The sequence below is a fragment of the Nicotiana sylvestris genome, chromosome 12 (assembly GCF_000393655.2).
Source record: "Nicotiana sylvestris chromosome 12, ASM39365v2, whole genome shotgun sequence".
Lineage (NCBI taxonomy): Eukaryota > Viridiplantae > Streptophyta > Magnoliopsida > Solanales > Solanaceae > Nicotiana > Nicotiana sylvestris.
Genome location: NC_091068.1, coordinates 168,263,774 through 168,284,507, shown reverse-complemented (window position 1 = coordinate 168,284,507; position 20,734 = coordinate 168,263,774). Strand labels below are relative to the sequence as shown.

The window sequence follows — 20,734 nt, the reverse complement described above, 5'->3', positions numbered from 1 at the left end:
TACCCAAATAGCAAATCCCCGGCAACGGCGCCAAAAAGTGATCACTACCAACTCGATGCTACACTAAGGTAGGAAGAGCGGGTCGCAATAGCTTTTACCCGATATGAAGGTCAGGATCGATTTCCTCAGGGAGCTAGTAGTGGAGTTGGATTGTCTGTCTAGCCTAGAGATGTGTTTGTACTCCTAATGTCACTTCAACTATTTTGGGTTTTCGAATTATAACTATTTTTATAAAAATTATTGATTAACACTAAATTATGCTACGAGAATATTGTTATGTTTTATCTAATGGGAAGAAGGGCACTAGGGTCGTGACGCTACCTAGGTGGCTAATTGACGGTTCAAGTAGGGTAATTACTCTCTTGAGGTTTAACCCGTTAATTGGGACTATCATTTCTCATGAGTCCATCCCAATTCCTTGTTGGGTCAATTTTGGGGTCATAGACTCTCTTTCTTAAGAATAGTTAAACCCACAAAACTTGAATCAGTGGTTGCAATCACCAATTCTAGATTAAAACATAAAATCAACCCATAGTCAATCTAACATTAGATGGCAACACTCATCAATTACCCACACTAGGGTGGAGCCACAACCCTAGCTAATGGGTTTAGCTACTCATGCTAGATAAAGAAATTGAAGAAATAGATGAAGAACTAAACATATTAATTAATTGCTAAAATTAAACTACAAGAATCTATCGTAAATGTAAAGCAAAAGTGCCAAAAATGGCTACAAATATAGTTCTCAGGAGCGCAGCTCACGTCTGAATACAAAAGATGACCTGAAAATGGTAAAATGTTCTATTTATACTAGGCTGGAAAAACTGGACAAAAATACCCTTACGGGGTCAGTGCGGGCTGCACTAATTGGACCGCGGCCGCACTGGGCTCTTTGACTTTAACTTCGTAGAATGGACCGCGACCATGGAGGGAGCTAGCGCGGTCCGCGCAATCACGACTGCGAACCGCATGGCATTGGCTTTTCAAACTTTCATCTCTCTGAATCTCATGATCGTGGACCGCACAAAAGAGTAGTGCGGCCACGAAGCCTTCACCGCGGACCGCGAGATGTGTACTGCGACCGCGTTGCCTTTAGCCTGGTTTACCAACTCCCTGAACCACCTAGTGTGGCCACATTCAACTTTGTGCAGTCCGCACTAGGCCTTCTTTCCTTAGATTTCTTGGTCTTCGATACTTTGATATTTGATACCCAAATAGCAAATCCCCGGCAACGGCGCCAAAAAGTGATCACTACCAACTCGACGCTACACTAAGGTAGGAAGAGCGGGTCGCAATAGCTTTTACCCGATATGAAGGTCAGGATCGATTTCCTCAGGGAGCTAGTAGTGGAGTTGGATTGTCTGTCTAGCCTAGAGATGTGTTTGTACTCCTAATGTCACTTCAACTATTTTGGGTTTTCGAATTATAACTATTTTTTAAAAATTATTGATTAACACTAAATTATGCTACGAGAATATTGCTATGTTTTATCTAATGGGAAGAAGGGCACTAGGGTCGTGACGCTACCTAGGTGGCTAATTGACGGTTCAAGTAGGGTAATTACTCTCTCGAGGTTTAACCCGTTAATTGGGACTATCATTTCTCATGAGTCCATCCCAATTCCTTGTTGAGTCAATTTTGGGGTCATAGACTCTCTTTCTTAAGAATAATTAAACCCACAAATCTTGAATCAGTGTTTGCAACTACCAATTCTAGATTAAAACATAAAATCAACCCAAATAGCAAACACCCATAGTCAATCTAACACTAGATGACAACACCCACCAATTACCCATACTAGGGTTGAGCCACAACCCTAGCTTATGGGTTTAGCTACTTATGCTAGATAAAGAAATTGAAGAAATAGATGAAGAACTAAACATATTAATTAATTGCTAAAATTAAACTACAAGAATCTATCAGAAATGTAAAGCAAAAGTGCCAAAAATGGCTATAAATATCGGTCTCAGGAGCGCAGCTCACGGCTGAATACAAAAGATGACATAAAAATGGTAAAATATTCTATTTATACTAGGCTGAAAAAACTGGACAAAAATACCCCTGCGGGGTTAGTGCGGGCCGCACTAAATGGACCGCGGCCGCACTGGACTCTTTGACTTTGCCTTTTGCTTCTCTGAACTTGGACTCCGCGGACCGCGTAGAATGGACCGCGGCCGCGGAGGGAGCTACGCGGTCCGCGCAATCACGACCGCGGACCGCATGTCATTGGCTTTTCAAACTTTCGTCTCTCTGAATCTCATGACCGCGGATCGCACAAAAGAGTAGTGCGGCCGCAGAGCTTTCACCGCGGACCACGAGATGTGTACCGTACCCGCATTGCCTTTAACCTGGTTTACCAACTCTCTGAACCACCTAGTGCGGCCGCATTCAACTTTGCGCGGTCCGCACTAGGCCTTCTTTCTTTAGATTTCTTGGTCTTTGATACTTGAGCAGGTTTCACTCCTTTTTGAGCCGATCATTGACATTTCGTCACTTTGTCGATCAAACCTGCAATCAAGCACAACTTGTGGGCCTTTTAGGACTATTTTGTAACAATATATGATCAAAGCATAGGCAAGTAGGGGCATAAACATGTTAAAATCCTAACTTATCATATGGCGGGACTCTGTCCCGACCTTTATGAAAATTATGTTTTCTTAGAGGGTTGCGGACAAATGTCATGTACGTAAAAGATTGTATGGCCTTGTCGGCCTATGTTTAGTATATGAGTGGATATTTTGGTCATATAAGCCCATATGTATTATGTATAAGTTGGTGTCACACGTTGTATTCTACTTATCTCACGGCAGCCTTTTGGCTCAGTTATCTATGATAGTATGACATGAAAAGATATGTTATGTTGGTACTCAGTTGAATAAGGTACCGGGTGCCCGTCATGGCCCATCAGTTTGGGTCGTAAAAAAAGTGGTATCAGAGCAGTTCTGTTCTAGGGAGTCTACAAGCCGTGTCTAGTATAGTCTTGTTTATGGGTGTGTCATGCACCACCCTTATAAGCAGGAGGCTACATGGAATTTAGGACTGTCAGTCTTTCTATGTTACAACCCATATCCACATGTGTTAGTTCATGCCATATATTAGTTAACATAAATCCAAGAAAGAATTATCTTTTAGATGATAAGAAGTCAATCCTATTGGTCTTAAGTGATACAAGAGTGTATAAGGGTGATTAACAAGTATTAGAAGTTAAATGAATCAAGGATGTTGTAACTCATATTTTCAAGTAATATAGCGGTGCTTAATACATTGAAGAGTTCATTTATTAAGGTATTTTAATCATATAATATCCGTATCATAAGTGTTGAAGTCAAACGAGTTATGAAACAAAAGTCGACAAAAGTTGTCGCAACTTAGGTTCATAATTTTACTTAAACATTAGATCAAATGTTTCTAATCTTTTCTCCTAATTTACAAGGAATTACGGGGTGATCTACCAGCAAAATTAAATATCTATGAGTCTAGTTTCCAACGCATTAAACCGTTCATCGATACAATCTCGGAGTAGAGAGATATTCGCATTTTCGCGAGACTGCGCCAAGCACCTCTCTATGGGGCCCACTAAGGCGGTTTAAGATATTTGGACCTATATAGGATGCCTCCAACCCATTTTAAGTCATTTATTCTCACTATTTTAAGACCTTAGAACCCTATGAACATCCTCTCAAGGTTCTCTCAAGATTCAAGACCCAAAAAAGGGGCAAACAACACAAATCAAGTGTCGGAAATTCCGTGGCGCTAGTAAGTCTCTTGTTCTTCTTGTTGTTGCTCATTTTTGTGTCATTACAGCTCGTGTGGGAGGTTGTTTTAAAGGGTTTATGTTCTGTAAATACTCCTCATGTTCTTAATATCAATCCTAGGTGATTTCAAGCCTTCTAAAGTGATTCTAGTGCTGAAAAACACTAATTGATCGCTAGTTTCGCTTTTTTGTTGTTGTGGCAGCATTGGAGGGATATTTCATGGAAATTTAAGGTCAAATTGGAGTTGTTATTTCTGTATAAAGGTAAGGAACCTCTTACTCTATATGTATTTAAGATTATCCAAGTTGCGGCTAAGCCATTGAAGCTAGAACTTGTGAAATATATATCGAAAGGCTTGGTAGTAATGTTATTGTTTTGTGGACTGTTTTGCGTTGCTGTTGGGCTGCGTATTTTACTACTGTTTTGTGGAGTTTTGGAGGAGGAAGGGTGTGGAGAAACACCATATATATGTAGGGTTATGGGCTGATAGTTATTCGTAACATTTCCAGGTTGTTTGACACGACTACGGTGGTCGTCGTATGTATGGAGTGATTAGGCTGTGTGTGGACTATTTTGGGAGGCTCAATATGTTTATTATTGATGTTGTTTGGGCTGTTTGGTGACTGTTTTGAATGGTGTGAGGTCATATATATAGGGGAGGTGCTGTCCGTTTCATCGTAAAATAGGTTGTGGTCGATACATAATAGTTATGACGCTTAAATGATAACGATAGTATCGTTTCTCTTATTGTAGACTAAGGAGTTTTGACAATTGCATAGCTTGAGATTGGGGCAGTATATACAAGGTATGTGAGGCTATCCCTTTCCTTCTTTTGCACGACTCCGATTGTACATAATGTAATGAACGAGCTTCCAAGATACTCTACTCTTAGAAGCTAGCAGTACTTACATTGTTTTCCCTCTTATGGAACGATTGATGTTAATGTTGCTTCTCTTATTCTTATGTTATCAATGTTGTTGGTACTTCCTGATTCTTATAAGGTTCATAGTGAAGAGTTAGTCCTAATAACGTGTACAGAGGATACCGACCTTACGTCACTCCGAAAGGTTTAGAATGTGATTCCATGAGTCGAGCATGCATTATATATATGTATCTATTTTACTCTACCGAGCCACGCTATAGTTGGCCGGGTACGGCACCTATTGTGCAACCACTGATCAGTTGGGTTTTACCGAGCTCCACGTGGCCGGGTACGATTCTACCGAGCCTATTATGGCCGGGTACGATATGATGATGATGATGCCCACAGAGGCGAATGCTTTAAAGGTTTATGTATTTATACATATGTATCATGCATTTCATGTAAGTAGCCCTCAAATGTACTAAGATGTTACAGGTTGTATATTCTCTATCCTTGCTTACATTACTGATCGTATTTATGGTTCCCTGCCTTAATACTCAGTACTTTATTCGTACTGACATCCTTTTATTTGTGGACGCTGCATGTCGTGCTGCAGGTCCTGATAGATAGGCAGGTGCAGCTCCCCCACCCCAGTAGGCTGTCCAGTTCAGCGGTAATTGGCGAGATCCCTTCTCCGGACTTGCCTTGGTCTTGGTATGCATTTTTGTTATAGACATTATGGGTATGTCGGGGCCCTGTTCCGGCTATGTTGCAGCACTTATGTTCCTTTAGAGGCTCATAGACAGGTGTCGACTCATGTATAGTTTGGTATGCCTTGTCGGCTAGTTTTTGTTGTATAGTCTTTCATAGTAGCGTGGTAGCTCATACCTTATATGTAGTTTCTTGATTGTCTGGTCATCCCCTGCTATGTATGTTCATGCCGTCATATTTTATTGCTGGTTGTCCATGATCTAGGTCTACCATTTATATTGATCTCGTCAGCCCTAAAAGATAATAATGAAGGTTAGATGAAATGTACGTTGGTGCTCGGCAAGTGTGGTCGGGTGCTAGTCATGGCCCTTCAGTTTGGGTCGTGACAAACTTGGTATCAGAGCAAGTCTGTCCTAGGGGTTGTCTATGAGCCGTGTCTAGTAGAGTCTTGATTATGGATGTGTAGCGCGCCACATTTATAATCAGGAGGCTACATGACATCTAGGGTTGTTACCTTCTTCCTGAATCTAGATCGTGCGTAGAGTTGAGTCGTAAGTGTTCGTCTCTAATATTCACCTTGTTTTTTTCAGTGATGCCTTCGACTAGGAAGCAAACGATTAGTAGACGGCTTGATACAGCAGCGGGAGAGGGTACCAGTCAGGTGCCCCAAGTCAGAGCAGGACAAAGTGAGGCTCAAAGTGAGATGCCCTCTCATACCTCATCTACTCCATCTCCTCCAGAGGATATTAGAAGGCACCCAGCGCCTCCAGTTCCTCCGTCTGGCACTCCAGACCAGGATATGCAGAGTGCTTTGCAGTTATTGACTAGCTTGGTAGCTGCTCAGGCTCAGAGGCAGAATACAGGTGCTGCTGAGAAACCAGTTAGTACAAGAGTTCGTGATTTTATTAATTTAGACCCTCCAGTGTTTACCGGATCAGACCCCAAGGAGGACCCACAGACTTTTATTGACCAGGTTCATCGTACACTTCGGGTTATGCATGTTAGTGATACAGAGGCAGTAGAGTTGGCTTCTTATCGGCTACGGGATTTAGCGGTTCTCTGGTATGATAGTTGGGAGAGATCCAGGGGTCCGAACCCTCCTCCAGCTGTGTGGAAGGAATTTTCTGAGGCCTTTCTTCGTCACTACTTGCCAGTTGAGATACGACGAGCTAGAGCTGATAAGTTCTTGAACCTTAGACAAGGTAATATGAGTGTGCGAGAGTACAGTATGCAGTTTGATTCTTTGGCAAGGTATGCTCCCCATATGGTGGCCGAGATGAGTGATAGGGTGCATATGTTCGTGAATGGGTTGGGACCACATCTGATAAATGAGTGTACGACAGCCTCCTTGGTGGAGGGCATGGATATTTCCCGTATTCAAGCTTATGCCCAGACCCTAGAGGATCGTAAGCGCCAGCAGAGGGCAGTTAGGGAGCAGGATAGGGGCCAGCATAAGAGGGCGAGATTTGCAGGGTATTCTGATGACTTCAGAGGCCGCATCAGGCCACAGTTTTCGAGGAGTTCGGCGCCACCTGTAGCTAGTGCTCCTCCACAGTTTCAGAGGCCTCGATATGATCGATCCTATTCTGGTCCAGGTCAGAGTTCGCGGGCATCTGGCTCGCAACATCACAGGGATACTAGTCAGATGAGACCCCCAACACCACATTGTGATCAGTGCGGCAAGGCCCACTTTGGACTGTGTCGTCGAGGTTCTGATGCATGCTATTCGTGCGGGCAGCCTGGCCATATGATGCGGGATTGTCCTAATAGAGGAGGTGATGGTATGGCTCAGCCGACTGGATCTGTGTCTGGTTCTTCCTCATCAGTTCGACCTCCAGCACGGGGTTTTCAGCAGTCGACAGGTCGTGGTAGGGGTAGAGGTGCAGTGCCGAGTTCGAGTGGTGCTCAAAATCGAACCTATGCTCTAGTAGGTCGACAGGATCTCGAGTTGTCTCCAGATGTTGTTACAGGTATTATATCTGTGTTTTCTTATGATGTATATGCGTTGATTGATCTGGGATCTACATTATCATATGTTACACCCTTTGTGGCTAATAAGTTTGGCATTGAACCTGAATTGATAAGTAAACCCCTTGCAGTATCTACTCCGATAGGAGATTCTGTGATTGCTAGAAGGGTATATAGAGGTTGCACTGTGATGATTTGTAGTCGTCAAACCTCGACAAATTTATTTGAGTTAGAAATGGTTGATTTTGATGTGATAATGGGAATGGACTGGTTGGCCTCATGCTATGCAAATGTTGACTGTCGTACGAAGATGGTTAGGTTCCAATTTCTGGGTGAACCCGTCATTGAATGGAAAGGGAACATTGCTACACCGAAAGGTAGGTTTATTTCCTATCTTAAGGCAAGGAAAATGATCTCAAAAGGTTACATTTATCATCTCGTTCGCGTTAGGGATGCGGAGGCGAAACCGCCTACTTTACAATCAATCCCTGTGGTCAACGAATTCCCAGATGTTTTCCCAGATGAACTCCCAGGCGTTCCTCCTGAAAGGGAGATTGAGTTTAGCATTGATGTGTTGCCTGACACTCAACCGATCTCTATTCCTCCATACAGAATGGCCCCGGCAGAGTTGCGAGAGTTGAAGGTGCAGTTGAAGGACTTGCTGGATAAGGGCTTTATTAGGCCTAGCACTTCACCTTGGGGTGCACCAGTCCTATTCGTGCGGAAGAAAGACGGGTCGTTACGGATGTGTATCGACTATCGACAGTTGAATAAGTCTACTATAAAGAACAAGTATCCACTTCCAAGAATTGATGACCTGTTTGACCAACTCCAGGGTGCCAAGTATTTCTCCAAGATTGATTTACGTTCAGGGTATCATCAGGTAAGGGTTAGGGAGAAAGATATTCCAAAGACGGCCTTCCGGACAAGATATGGGCACTTTGAGTTCTTGGTGATGTCGTTTGGGCTAACAAATGCCCCAACAGCTTTTATGGATCTCATGAATACTATATTCAGGCCCTATCTTGATGTGTTCGTGATTGTATTCATTGATGACATTCTAGTGTATTCTCGTTCGGAGGCGGAACATGCGGGCCACTTGCGGATAGTATTACAGACGCTTCAGGATCGTAAGTTATATGCTAAGCTCTCCAAATGTGAATTCTGGCTGAACTCAGTAGCATTCCTTGGCCATGTGATATCTGATGAGGGTATTAGTGTCGACACTCAGAAGATCGATGCAGTAAAGAATTGGCCGAGACCTACAACACCATCAGAAGTCCGCAGCTTCCTAGGGCTAGCAGGATATTATAGGCGGTTTGTAGAAGGATTTTCCTCTATATCATCACCATTGACTAAGTTAACACAAAAAGCTACCAAATTCCAGTGGTCTGACACTTGTGAACGTAGTTTTCAGGAGTTGAAGAATCGATTGACATCTGCACCAGTGCTCACTCTTCCTGAAGGAACAGAAGGTTATGTGGTATATTGTGATGCCTCAGGTATAGGTTTGGGGTGCGTATTGATGCAGCATGGGAATGTGATTGCTTATGCATCAAGACAATTGAAGAAGCATGAAAAGAATTATCCAACCCATGATTTGGAATTGGCTGCAGTAATATATGCTTTGAAGATATGGCAGCACTACTTATACGGCGTCCATGTTGACATCTACACAGATCACAAGAGTTTACAATACATCTTCAAGCAGAAAGAGTTGAATTTGAGGCAGCGTATGTGGCTTGAATTATTGAAAGACTACGACGTCGAGATATTGTATCATCCCGGTAAAGCCAATATTGTGGCAGACGCTCTCAGCTGTAAATCAATGGGAAGCTTAGTACATATTGAGGCAGGTAGATGGGGGCTGATTAAAGAGCTTCATCAACTAGCCAATATGAGAATCAGATTGTTAGACTCTGATGACGGAGGTGTTACTGTACAGAATACATCAGAATCATCTTTGGTAGCCGAGGTAAAAGCACGACAATATGAAGATCCTATCTTAGTACGATTAAGAGAAAGCATTCAACAGTGTAAAAGTATGGCTTTTGGGATCGGAAAAGATGGGGCACTGAGATACCAGAGCCGATTGTGTGTGCCTAATGTGGCAGGGTTGCGAGAGAAGATTATGAATGAGATTCATCAATCCCGATATTCCATCCATCCCGGCTCGACAAAGATGTATCATGATGTCAAGGAGCAGTATTGGTGGGATAATATGAAGAAGTCTATTGCAGAATTTGTAGCCCAGTGTCCCAATTGTCAACAAGTAAAGATAGAACATCAGAAACCCGGTGGATTGCTTCAAAATATAGAGATTCCGACCTGGAAGTGGGAGGTGATTAATATGGACTTCATTATTGGATTACCTCGCTCTTATCATAAGTTTGACTCCATCTGGGTGATAATTGATCGACTTACAAAATGTGCCCATTTTCTGCCAGTGAAGACAACTTACACGGCTGAAGATTATGCGAAGTTGTATATCAAGGAGATTGTTAGGCTTCATGGTGTGCCCATATCTATTATATCAGACCGAGGAGCTCAATTTACGGCTAACTTTTGGAGGTCTTTCCAGAAGGGTTTAGGCACACAAGTAAATCTCAGCACTGCATTTCATCCGCAGACTGACGGACAGGCTGAACGTACCATTCAGACACTGGAAGATATGCTACGAGCATGTGTTCTAGATTTTAAGGGGAATTGGGATGATCATCTTCCACTCATAGAATTCGCCTATAACAATAGCTACCATTCCAGTATTAAAATGGCCCCATATGAGGCACTATACGGGAGGAGATGTAGATCACCAGTTGGATGGTTCGAAGTCGGTGAAACAGAATTATATGGGCCAGATTTGATTCACCAAGCTATTGAGAAGGTGAAAGTGATACAGGAGCGATTGAGGACGGCACAAAGCAGGCAAAAATCTTATTCTGATGTCCGACGTCGTGATCTAGAGTTTGAGGTTGGTGATTGGGTTTTCCTGAGGATCTCACCAATGAAGGGTATTATGCATTTTGGGAAGAAAGGTAAGCTGAGTCCAAGGTATATCGGGCCGTATAAAATTCTTCGACGAATTGGAACAGGTTGCTTATGAGTTAGAATTGCCATCCGAATTGGAATTTGTCCACCCGGTATTCCATGTATCTATGTTGAGAAAATGTATTGGAGACCCTTCTCGAGTCGTCCCTATCAAATATGTACAAGTTACAGAGGACCTATCATATGAAGAAGTGCCAGTGGCGATATTAGATCGGCAAGTCCGCAAGCTGAGAACAAAAGATGTAGCTTCCGTCAAAGTATTGTGGAGGAACAAAAATATGGAAGAAATGACATGGGAAGCAGAAGAGGAGATGAAGTCTAAATACCCTTACTTATTCCAGAATGAAGATAACAAGGATGCTGGTGGAAGACAGGATACATTGGAAGGTGAAACGGCTCTATGAGGTAAGCAATAATTTGAGAATACTCCTCCTTAATACAAAATGGTGATATGTAGATAATGTAAATACGCATAATGCTTTGTGTAGCCTTGTGAAGCCATATGTTGGGCTTAATTACTTGCAAGTTTTGCTAGTGACCATTTTATAGGGGAAAATTGATCGGAAATTTCCATTGGAATCCACGATGATTTAAACTCCCCATAAACCCTTACATTAATGTTCCTAGGGGGGGAGGGTGTTACAACCCATATCCACATGTGTTAGTTCATGCCATATATTAGTTAACATAAATCCAAGAAAGAATTATCTTTGAGATGATAAGAAGTCAATCCTATTGGTCTTAAGTGATACAAGAGTGTATAAGGGTGATTAACAAGTATTAGAAGTTAAATGAATCAAGGATGTTGTAACTCGTATTTTCAAGTAATCTAGCGGTGCTTAATACACTCAAGAGTTCATTTATTAAGGTATTTTAATCATATAATATCCGTATCATAAGTCTTGAAGTCAAACGAGTTATGAAACAAAAGTCGACAAAAGTTGTCGCAACTTAGGTTCATAATTTTACTTAAACATTAGGTCAAATATTTCTAATCTTTTATCCTAATTTACAAGGAATTACGGGGTGATCTACCAACAAAATTTAAAATCTATGAGTCTAGTTTCCAATGCATTAGACCGTTTATTGATAAGATCTCGAAGTCGAGAGATATTCACGTTTTCGCGAGACTGCGCCAAGCACCTCTCTATGGGGCCCACTAAGGCGGTTTAAGATATTTTGACCTATATAGGATGCCTCCAACCCGTTTTAAGTCATTTCTTCTCACTATTTTCAGACCTTAGAACCCTAGGAACATCCTATCAAGGTTCTCTCAAGATTCAAGACCCAAAAAGGGGCAAACAACACAAATCAAGTGTCGGGAATTCCGTGGCGCTAGTAAGTCTCTTGTTCTTCTTGTTGTTGCTCATTTTTGTGTCGTTTCAGCTCGTGTGGGAGGTTGTTTTAAAGGGTTTATGTTCTGTAAATACTCCCTCATGTTCTTAATATCAATCCTAGGTGATTTCAAGCCTTCTAAAGTGATTCTAGTGCCGAAAAACACTAATTGATCGCTAGTTTCGCTTTTTTGTTGTTGTGGCAGCATTGGAGGGATATTTCATGGAAATTTAAGGTCAAATTGGAGTTGTTCTTTCTGTATAAAGGTAAGGAACCTCTTACTCTATATGTATTTAAGATTATCCAAGTTGCGGCTAAGCCATTGAAGCTAGAACTTGTGAGATATATATCGAAAGGCTTGGTAGTAATGTTATTGTTTTGTGGACTGTTTTGCGTTGTTGTTGGGCTGCGTATTTTACTACTATCTTGTGGAGTTTTGGAGGAGGAAGGGTGTGGAGAAACACCATATATATGTAGGGTTATGGGCTGATAGTTATTCGTAACATTTCCAGGTTGTTTGACACGACTACGGTGGTCGTCGTATGTATGGAGTGATTAGGCTGTGTGTGGACTATTTTGGGAGGCTCAATATGTTTATTATTGATGTTGTTTGGGCTGTTTGGTGACTGTTTTGAATGGTGTGAGGTCATATATATAGGGGAGGTGATGTCCGTTTCATCGTAAAATAGGTTGTGGTCGATACATAATAGTTATGACGCTTAAATGATAACGATAGTATCGTTTCTCTTATTGTAGACTAAGGAGTTTTGACAATTGCATAGCTTGAGATTGGGGAAGTATATACAAGGTATGTGAGGCTATCCCTTTCCTTCTTTTGCACGACTCCGATTGTACATAATGTAATGAACGAGCTTCCAAGATACTCTACTCTTAGAAGCTAGCAGTACTTACATTGTTTTCCCTCTTATGGAACGATTGATGTTAATGTTGCTTCTCTTATTCTTATGTTATCAATGTTGTTGGTACTTCCTGATTCTTATAAGGTTCATAGTGAAGAGTTAGTCTTAATAACGTGTATAGAGGATACCGACCTTACGTCACTCCGAAAGGTTTAGAATGTGATTCCATGAGTCGAGCATGCATTATATATATGTATCTATTTTACTCTACCGAGCCACGCTATAGTTGGCCGGGTACGACACCTATTGTGCAACCACTGATCAGTTGGGTTTTACCGAGCTCCACGTGGCCGGGTACGATTCTACCGAGCCTATTATGGCCGGGTACGATATTTTTACCGAGCCTATTATGGCCGGGTACGATATGATGATGATGATGCCCACAGAGGCGAATGTTTTAAGGGTTTATGTATTTATACATATGTATCATGCATTTCATGTAAGTAGCCCTCAGAGGTACTAAGATGTTACAGGTTGTATATTCTCTATCCTTGCTTACATTACTGATCGTATTTATGGTTCCCTGCCTTACATACTCAGTACTTTATTCATACTGACGTCCTTTTATTTGTGGACGCTGCATGTCGTGTTGCAGGTCCTGATAGACAGGCAGGTGCAGCTCCCCCACCACAGTAGGCTGTCCAGTTCAGCGGTGATTGGCGAGATCCCTTCTCCGGACTTGCCTTGGTCTTGGTATGCATTTTTGTTATAGACATTATGGGTATGTCGGGGCCCTGTTCCAGCTATGTTGCAGCACTTATGTTCCTTTAGAGGCTCATAGACAGGTGTCGACTCATGTATAGTTTGGTATGCCTTGTCAGCTAGTTTTTGTTATATAGTCTTTCATAGTAGCGTGGTAGCTCATACCTTATATGTAGTTTCTTGATTGTCTGGTCATCCCCTGCTATGTATGTTCATGCCGTCATATTTTATTTCTGGTTGTCCATGATCCAGGTCTACCATTTATATTGATCTCGTCAGCCCTAAAAGATAATAATCAAGGTTAGATGAAATGTACGTTGGTGCTCAGCAAGTGTGGTCGGGTGCTAGTCATGGCCCTCCAGTTTGGGTCATGACATTCTACTTACTCTAGATCGTGTGGTAGAGCTCAATTATTAGAATTAACATTCCAAACTTCTATTTTATTCATAATAAGATGATGCATACATTCAGAAATAGGATCGATAAGAGATATAGTTGTGGAAGTGTTGAATTAGAAGAACTCGATTTTGCATCTTGATTATGATGAGTAAATGCGAGGTCTTTAGCAGATCATGCGTGTAATAAAAGTTGCATGGTTCTTTATAAGGAGATTTTAGGAAAGAATACTTATTCACTCTTACGGTAAAAAGGAATAATGGAATCGGAAGTTAGACACAAGTTGCAGCAAGTAAAAGAAGCAAGGTGAAGAAGGGTACAAGGTACCCTGTTAATAAAGATTATCATTATTTACCATTCAGGAAGGGAGATATAAGAATTTTGAATTGAAGGATAGATGTACGAACAATTGGCCAAACCTATCTTAGTCATGCCCTATGGGAGCTAACAGATATGGTTAATGTCACGCCCCAAGCCTAGGGGTGAGACCGGCACTCAGTGCCTCAACTCTCCTTGCGTATCACTTGTGACTTAGAGACTCTGAACATGTAATGCCATATTTTTGGCCATGGGCCACATTGCAAGATAATGTGCGATGCAAAATATAAAACGGAATAGAGACTAACATTAACTAACTGTCAACATAAAGCTGGGCCGGCAAGGCCGTCATATTTACTACAACTGACAAACCAACAAAACATACTTACAGGGCCTACAAGCCCAACATACCGTACTAACTGACGGGACATATCTACAAGCCTCTACTGATAGATGTACTATGATCGGAACAGGGCCCCGACCTACCCGTAACCGATCTACAAATATATACACAAGATACACACCACCCTGCTAGACCCGCCGACTCCGAAAGAAGGGGAGCTTACCGATAAAGCTGAGCTCGGGCAACATCTACTGAGGAGGTCTACCCGTCTGTCTATCTGAACCTGCATGCATGAAATGCAGCGCCCCCAGAAAGGGACGTCAGTACGAAATAATGTACCGAGTATGTAAGGCAATATACTGAAGCTGAAACTGAACTGATAATATAATAACTGCAAGTAGCTGGAAGTCAAAGAAAATCTGAAAATATGCTTACCTGCTGATACTGACTCAACTCTCTCCAAAATAGGAAGCAAAATAGTTGTCCGACCCTATAAGGCTCGGTATATATATATATAACTGCTCTGCCGTAGTAGGCTCGCTCATATGCGCTCAGCCATACTAGGCTCTGTATCTCGGCCAACTGGGCTCGCTCATAAGCGCTCGACCACAATAGGCTCGATATATATATAACTACTCTGCCGTAGTAGGCTCGCTCATATGCGCTCAGCCATACTAGGCTCTGTGTCTCGACCAACTGGGCTCGCTCATAAGCTTTCGACCACAATAGGACCGTCATATAACTTACCATCTGATCAAAGGTTGCCCAATAGGACCGTCATATAACTTCTCTGCTCTCTTGACTGGAAGAAGGAAATACTCAACTGAAGATGAAATCCCGATAAGGAGAATATTATAACTTGCAACACTAGAAAAATATACGCAATTTGCGAGACTAGCAAAATATACATAAATTTCGGGATATGAATGTAATGACAAGATCATGCCAAATGAAAGAAAAGTTTAGCCTTAACATACCTGACAGACAATTCAATGATTCAATATTTGCGCCAAAGGAACTGACGACACTCTAGCTAGAAATTTCAACTTTTAAGCTGCTCACGAAAGCATTTTACAACCTCCCAAACCATCCACGGACAAGTCAATATGCTTAGTGTTCTTCATTACTTCTCACTTAATATAAAATTTGTACTATTGAAAAACTTTGTAAAGACAGTGTATTTCAGCCTTTGAATTTTAAATTGGAGGAAATCATAAAATTTTCTACTATATTACAATCCGAGATGCTTTTAAATTGTGATCTATAAATCAAGAAAATGGGAAAAAGTGGAATTGGCTGATTTAGGAAAGCAAAGTTAAAATTGGAAAGTGGAATTAGATAGAAAATAGAAAAAATGGAACGATTAAAGGGAAGGGGCAAGGCGGCTAAAAAATGAAGAATTTGACACCTTTCCATACTAAGTCATGAGTCATTTGACTTGAATGGAGGGGTTGCCACCTCATGCTTATTCAATGCATATCCCCAATTAATTTGGTAATGTTCCTTTACTCGGCAATTAATCAATTACCAACATAATTTAAAAATTATCACAAATTACTTAAAATTCTATTTATTTTTAAAAATACTTCATATATACTTTATACATTATACTACCATGGTCATATGGTACCTCGCATGGTACTAGTTTATAATTATTAAGTATTATCGCTTGACCCGTATTTTATTTTAAATTGTCCATTTTCAACGAAACTTATTTTCTTTTTAATCTGTGTACCCCCTTTATCCTTCATAACACTTATTTATCGCTTGATATAAATAAAGTAAGTACATTAACATCAAGATGATCTCATCCCCGAGTCTACGTCGGTTAACTGAAAACAAAATTTTAACGTACGAAAACGCAAGACGTAACATCCTTCCCCCCTTAGAAACATTCATCCTCGAATGTTCAACTCCCCGTAATTTGCATAACTTTGGCAAGGTCACCTTTGTAACAACACCACTACCGATTCTCCTCTTAGAAGCTTAATAACCCAACGCCACACAGGACCACAATTATGTATAATGACCATGGACTCACACGATCAACGATAATAACCAATATAAGAATTTGTACACGTACCTTATGATTATGATGTCTCAGTCGGACCCTTCTCTAGAGGAGGAAATAAGTAGGGATATCTAGACTTCATATTTTCCTCGGCCTCCCAAGTCATTTCTTCCACATTATTGTTTCTCCAAAGTACTTTCACGGAGGCTACCTCCTTATTCCGCAAATTGCAGATTTGTCGGTCTAGGATGGCAATCAGAACTTTCTCGTATGATAAGTTCTCTGTAATATGTACATCATCCGTGGGCACTACTCGGGTAGGATCACCAATGCACTTCCATAACATAGATACTTGAAAAATCGGATGGACAGACTTTAATTTCGGGGGCAATTCTAACTCGTAAGCTACTTGGCCCACTCTACGAATGATCCTATAAGGCCCAATATACCGTTGGCTAAGCTTGCCTCTCTTGCCAAATCTCATTACACTTTTCATAGGTGACACCTTTAAGAATACCCAGTCATTAACCCCGACTCTAAATCTCATCGCCGCACGTTAGAATGTGACTTCTGTCGACTCTGAGCCATCAACATTCGCTCCTGGATAAGCTTTACTTTTTCAATGGCCTGCTGAACCAGGTCTGGCCCATATAACCTAGATTCTCCAACATCGAACCACCCTATGGGAGATCTGCACTTGCGCCCATACAAAGCCTCGTACGGAGCCATCTGGATACTGGAGTGGTAACTGTTATTATATGAAAACTCGATAAGAGGTAGATATTCATCCCAACTTCTCTTAAAATCCATCACACATGCTCGCAACATATCTTCGAGCGTCTGAATCATGCGCTCGGCTTGTCCATCCTTTTGTGGATGAAAAGCTGTGCTGAGATTCACCTGAGTTCCTAGACCTTTCTGAATTGACCTCCAAAAATGTGCTGTAAACTGGGCCCCACAGTCAGATATAATAGATACGGGTACTCTGTGTAGTCTCACTATCTCCTTAATATATAATTTTGCATAACCCTCTGTTGTATAGGTGGATCTAACCGGTAGGAAATGAGCTGATTCGTGAGCCTGTCGACTATCACCCATATGGAATCAAACTTACGATGGGAACGAGGTAAACCTGTGATAAAGTCCATGTTAATCACCTCCCATTTCTATGTCGGGATCTCTATAGTCTGCATTAGCCCTCCGGGCTTCTGGTGCTCTATTTTCACCTGCTGGCAACTAGGGCATTGAGCGACATACTTAGAAATGTTCTTCTTCATATCTTCCACCAATACACATCTTTAATGTCATGATACATCTTTGTCGACCCAGGGTGAATAAAATACCACGAATAATGTACTTCTGACATAATCCTATCTCGTAGCCCTACTATATCTTGAACACACAAACGACCCTTGTATCTGAGAACCCCATCTCCTTTGAGCTCTAACAACGGCTTCTTCTGTTGTGGAATCCGCTCTCTCAACTTGACTAACTCTGGATCCTCGTATTGCCTCTCCTTTACTTTAGCTATGAGAGATGATTTTGCAGTATTTTGGAGTACAACTCCTCCATTGCCAGAGTCTACTAACCAAACCCCCAAACAAGCCAATTGATGAATCTCTATTGTTAATTGTCTTTTCTCGGCCTCTAAATGTGCTAAGCTACCCATAGATTGGCGACTTAAAGCATCTGCTACAACATTAGCTTTCCCTGGATGGTAGAGAATGCTAACATCGTAGTATTTTAATAACTCAAGCCATCGCCTTTGTCGCAAATTCAACTCTTTTTGCTTGAAGATATATTGCAGGCTCTTATGATCTATGAATATATCAACATGCACCCCATATAATTAATGCCTCCATATCTTAAGTGCATGGACAACCGCAACTAACTCGAGGTCGTGGGTTGGATAATTCCGCTCATGCTTCCTTGAAGCATATGCAATTACTTTCCCATGTTGCATCAGGACACATCCTAACCCGACACCTGAGGCATCACAATACATGGCATAACCATCTAGACCATTTGGGAGTGCCAGAACTAGCTCTGAGGTCAATATGTTCTTAAGCTCTTGGAAACTCTGCTCACAGGCCTCTGTCCACTGAAACTTAGTAGCTTTCTACGTCAGCTTTGTTAATGGTGTTGAAAGAGAAGAAAATCCCTCTAGGCTAGGATTCCACAGCCTCAATCTTCTGAGTGTCTACCTTTATATCTCCGTCGGATACAATGTGCCCCAAGAATGCTACGGATTTTAACCAGGATTCACACATAGAAAACTTAGCATACAATTTATTATCGCGGAGGGTTTGGAGTACTGTTCGTAGGTGATCCACATGCTCATCCTCTGAATATGAATAAACCAGAATATCATCAATAAAGACTATCACGAACAGATCCAAATATGGCCGGAATAGGCTATTCATTAAGTCCACGAATATGGCAGGTGCATTCGTCAACCCGAAGGACATAACAAGAAACTCAAAGTGGCCATATCGGGTCTTAAAGGCGGTCTTGGGAATATCTTTCTTCTGAACTCTAACCTGGTGGTACCCCGACCTCAAATCTATCTTTGAAAAGCATCTAGCTCCCTGCAACTGATCAAACAAGTCGTCTATCCTTGGAAGGGGGGTACTTATTCTTAATAGTTACCTTGTTCAGTTGCCTATAGTCGATACACATCCTTAGCGATCCATCTTTTTTTCGTACAAACAATACTGGTGCACCCCAAGGTGAGGTATTGGGTCTTATAAAACCTTTCTCTAGTAAATCTTTTAATTTCTCCTTCAACTCTATTAATTCGGCAGGTGCCATTCTATACAGAGGGATGGATATTAGTTGTGTTCCCGGAAGCAAATCGATGCCAAAATCAATCTCTCGCTCTGGAGGAATACCTGGAAGTTTATCTGGAAATATATCCTCGTACTCCTTTACTACTGGAATAGACTGAAGTGTAGGTTTCTCAGAATCTGCATCTTTAACTCACACAATATGATAAATGCACCCTTTTGCGATCGTTTTCCTTGCCTTCAGATAGGAAATAAACCTGCCTCTGGGTGTCGCTGTATTACCTACCCATTCAAGGACTGGCTCACCCGGAAAATGAAATCTACCTGTCTTTGCTCGACAATCAACTATGGCATAACAAGTTGCCAACTAGTCCATGCCCATGATAGCATCGAAAATCCAACATCTCTAGTTCAACTAAGGTTTGATGACGATAAACTATTATCGTACAACCTCGGTAAATGCGTCTAGCGATAATCGATTCTCCGACCGGTGTAGATACTGCAAAAGGATCACTTAGTATTTCAGGCATTATACCAAATTTCTGCGCGACAAATGGGGTAATACATGATAGGGTAGATCCTGAGTCTATCAAGGCATAAACATCGTGAGAACAAATGGTCAACATACCTATCACAACATCTGGTGAGGATTCTTGGTCCTGTCGGCCTGCTAGCGCATAGATATGATTTTGGTTACTACCTAAACTGGACAGTCTATCTCTGCCTCAACCTCTACCAGCCAAAGACTGAGACTCACGCCCTGAAGGATGCACAAACATTACTGATCCTGTTGCTGAATTCGCTGGTTGCGCCATACCCCTAGAATCTCTATTTGGGCAATCTCGCATTATATGCCCTGGACTTCCACATATATAACAAGCATTGAAACCGGATCGGCATTGGCCCGAGTGTCCTCGACCGTAGATGATACATCACGGCAGAAACGGCCCTGTCTGTCTCGAACCTCGTTGTCTCCAAAAGCTTGACGCATGGGAGCTCTCACCTGGTCCTGACTGAGTATAGTGGTCATACTTGTAACCCTGTACCTGAGATGGCGGATGTCTAGGTGTCCGTTTGAAGTACTAGGGCCTGTAACTACCCTGAGACTGCTCCTGAGACCTGGCAAACCTCATCCTCTTACGTTGTCCTGACTCAGTCCTCTCCATACTCTACTGCCGATGCCTACCCCTCTCTATCTTCTGGGAAAATGCCTAAATCCGCGAGATATCCATATTATCCTGTAATGCAGTGGTGGGACACGCCTCGGTCAACTCTGGGGCCAACCCTGCTATAAACCTGTGGATTCTATCCCACATAGTAGCAACTATGGATGGTGAATATCTTGCCAATAAGTCAAAACAAAGACTATATTCTCGAACACTCATATTGCCCTGCTTGAGGGCTAGAAACTGATCGAGTCAGGCCTGTCGGATTTCTCGTGGTAATTACTGGTCAAGGAAGGCATTTGAAAAATTATCCCATATAGCAGGAGGTATATCACGTCCCCTGGACCTTTCCCATCCCTCATACCAAAGGATGGCGATATCTCGGAGTTAAAAAGCTGCTAACTCAACTGCCT

At 41.8% G+C, this 20,734-nt stretch overlaps 1 protein-coding gene across 1 annotated transcript; it reads right to left on the bottom strand.

Annotated features, from left to right (window-relative positions):
* Positions 1–17,642: 17,642 nt before the first annotated feature.
* Positions 17,643–19,970, bottom strand: LOC138884088 (uncharacterized). Its single transcript, XM_070164831.1, has 5 exons — positions 19,892–19,970; positions 19,123–19,335; positions 18,574–18,713; positions 18,318–18,488; positions 17,643–18,158 (listed from the first exon to the last, which is right to left on the bottom strand). The coding sequence occupies exons 1-5, from the start codon at positions 19,968–19,970 to the stop codon at positions 17,643–17,645; spliced, it is 1,119 nt and encodes a 372-aa protein (XP_070020932.1).
* Positions 19,971–20,734: the final 764 nt, after the last annotated feature.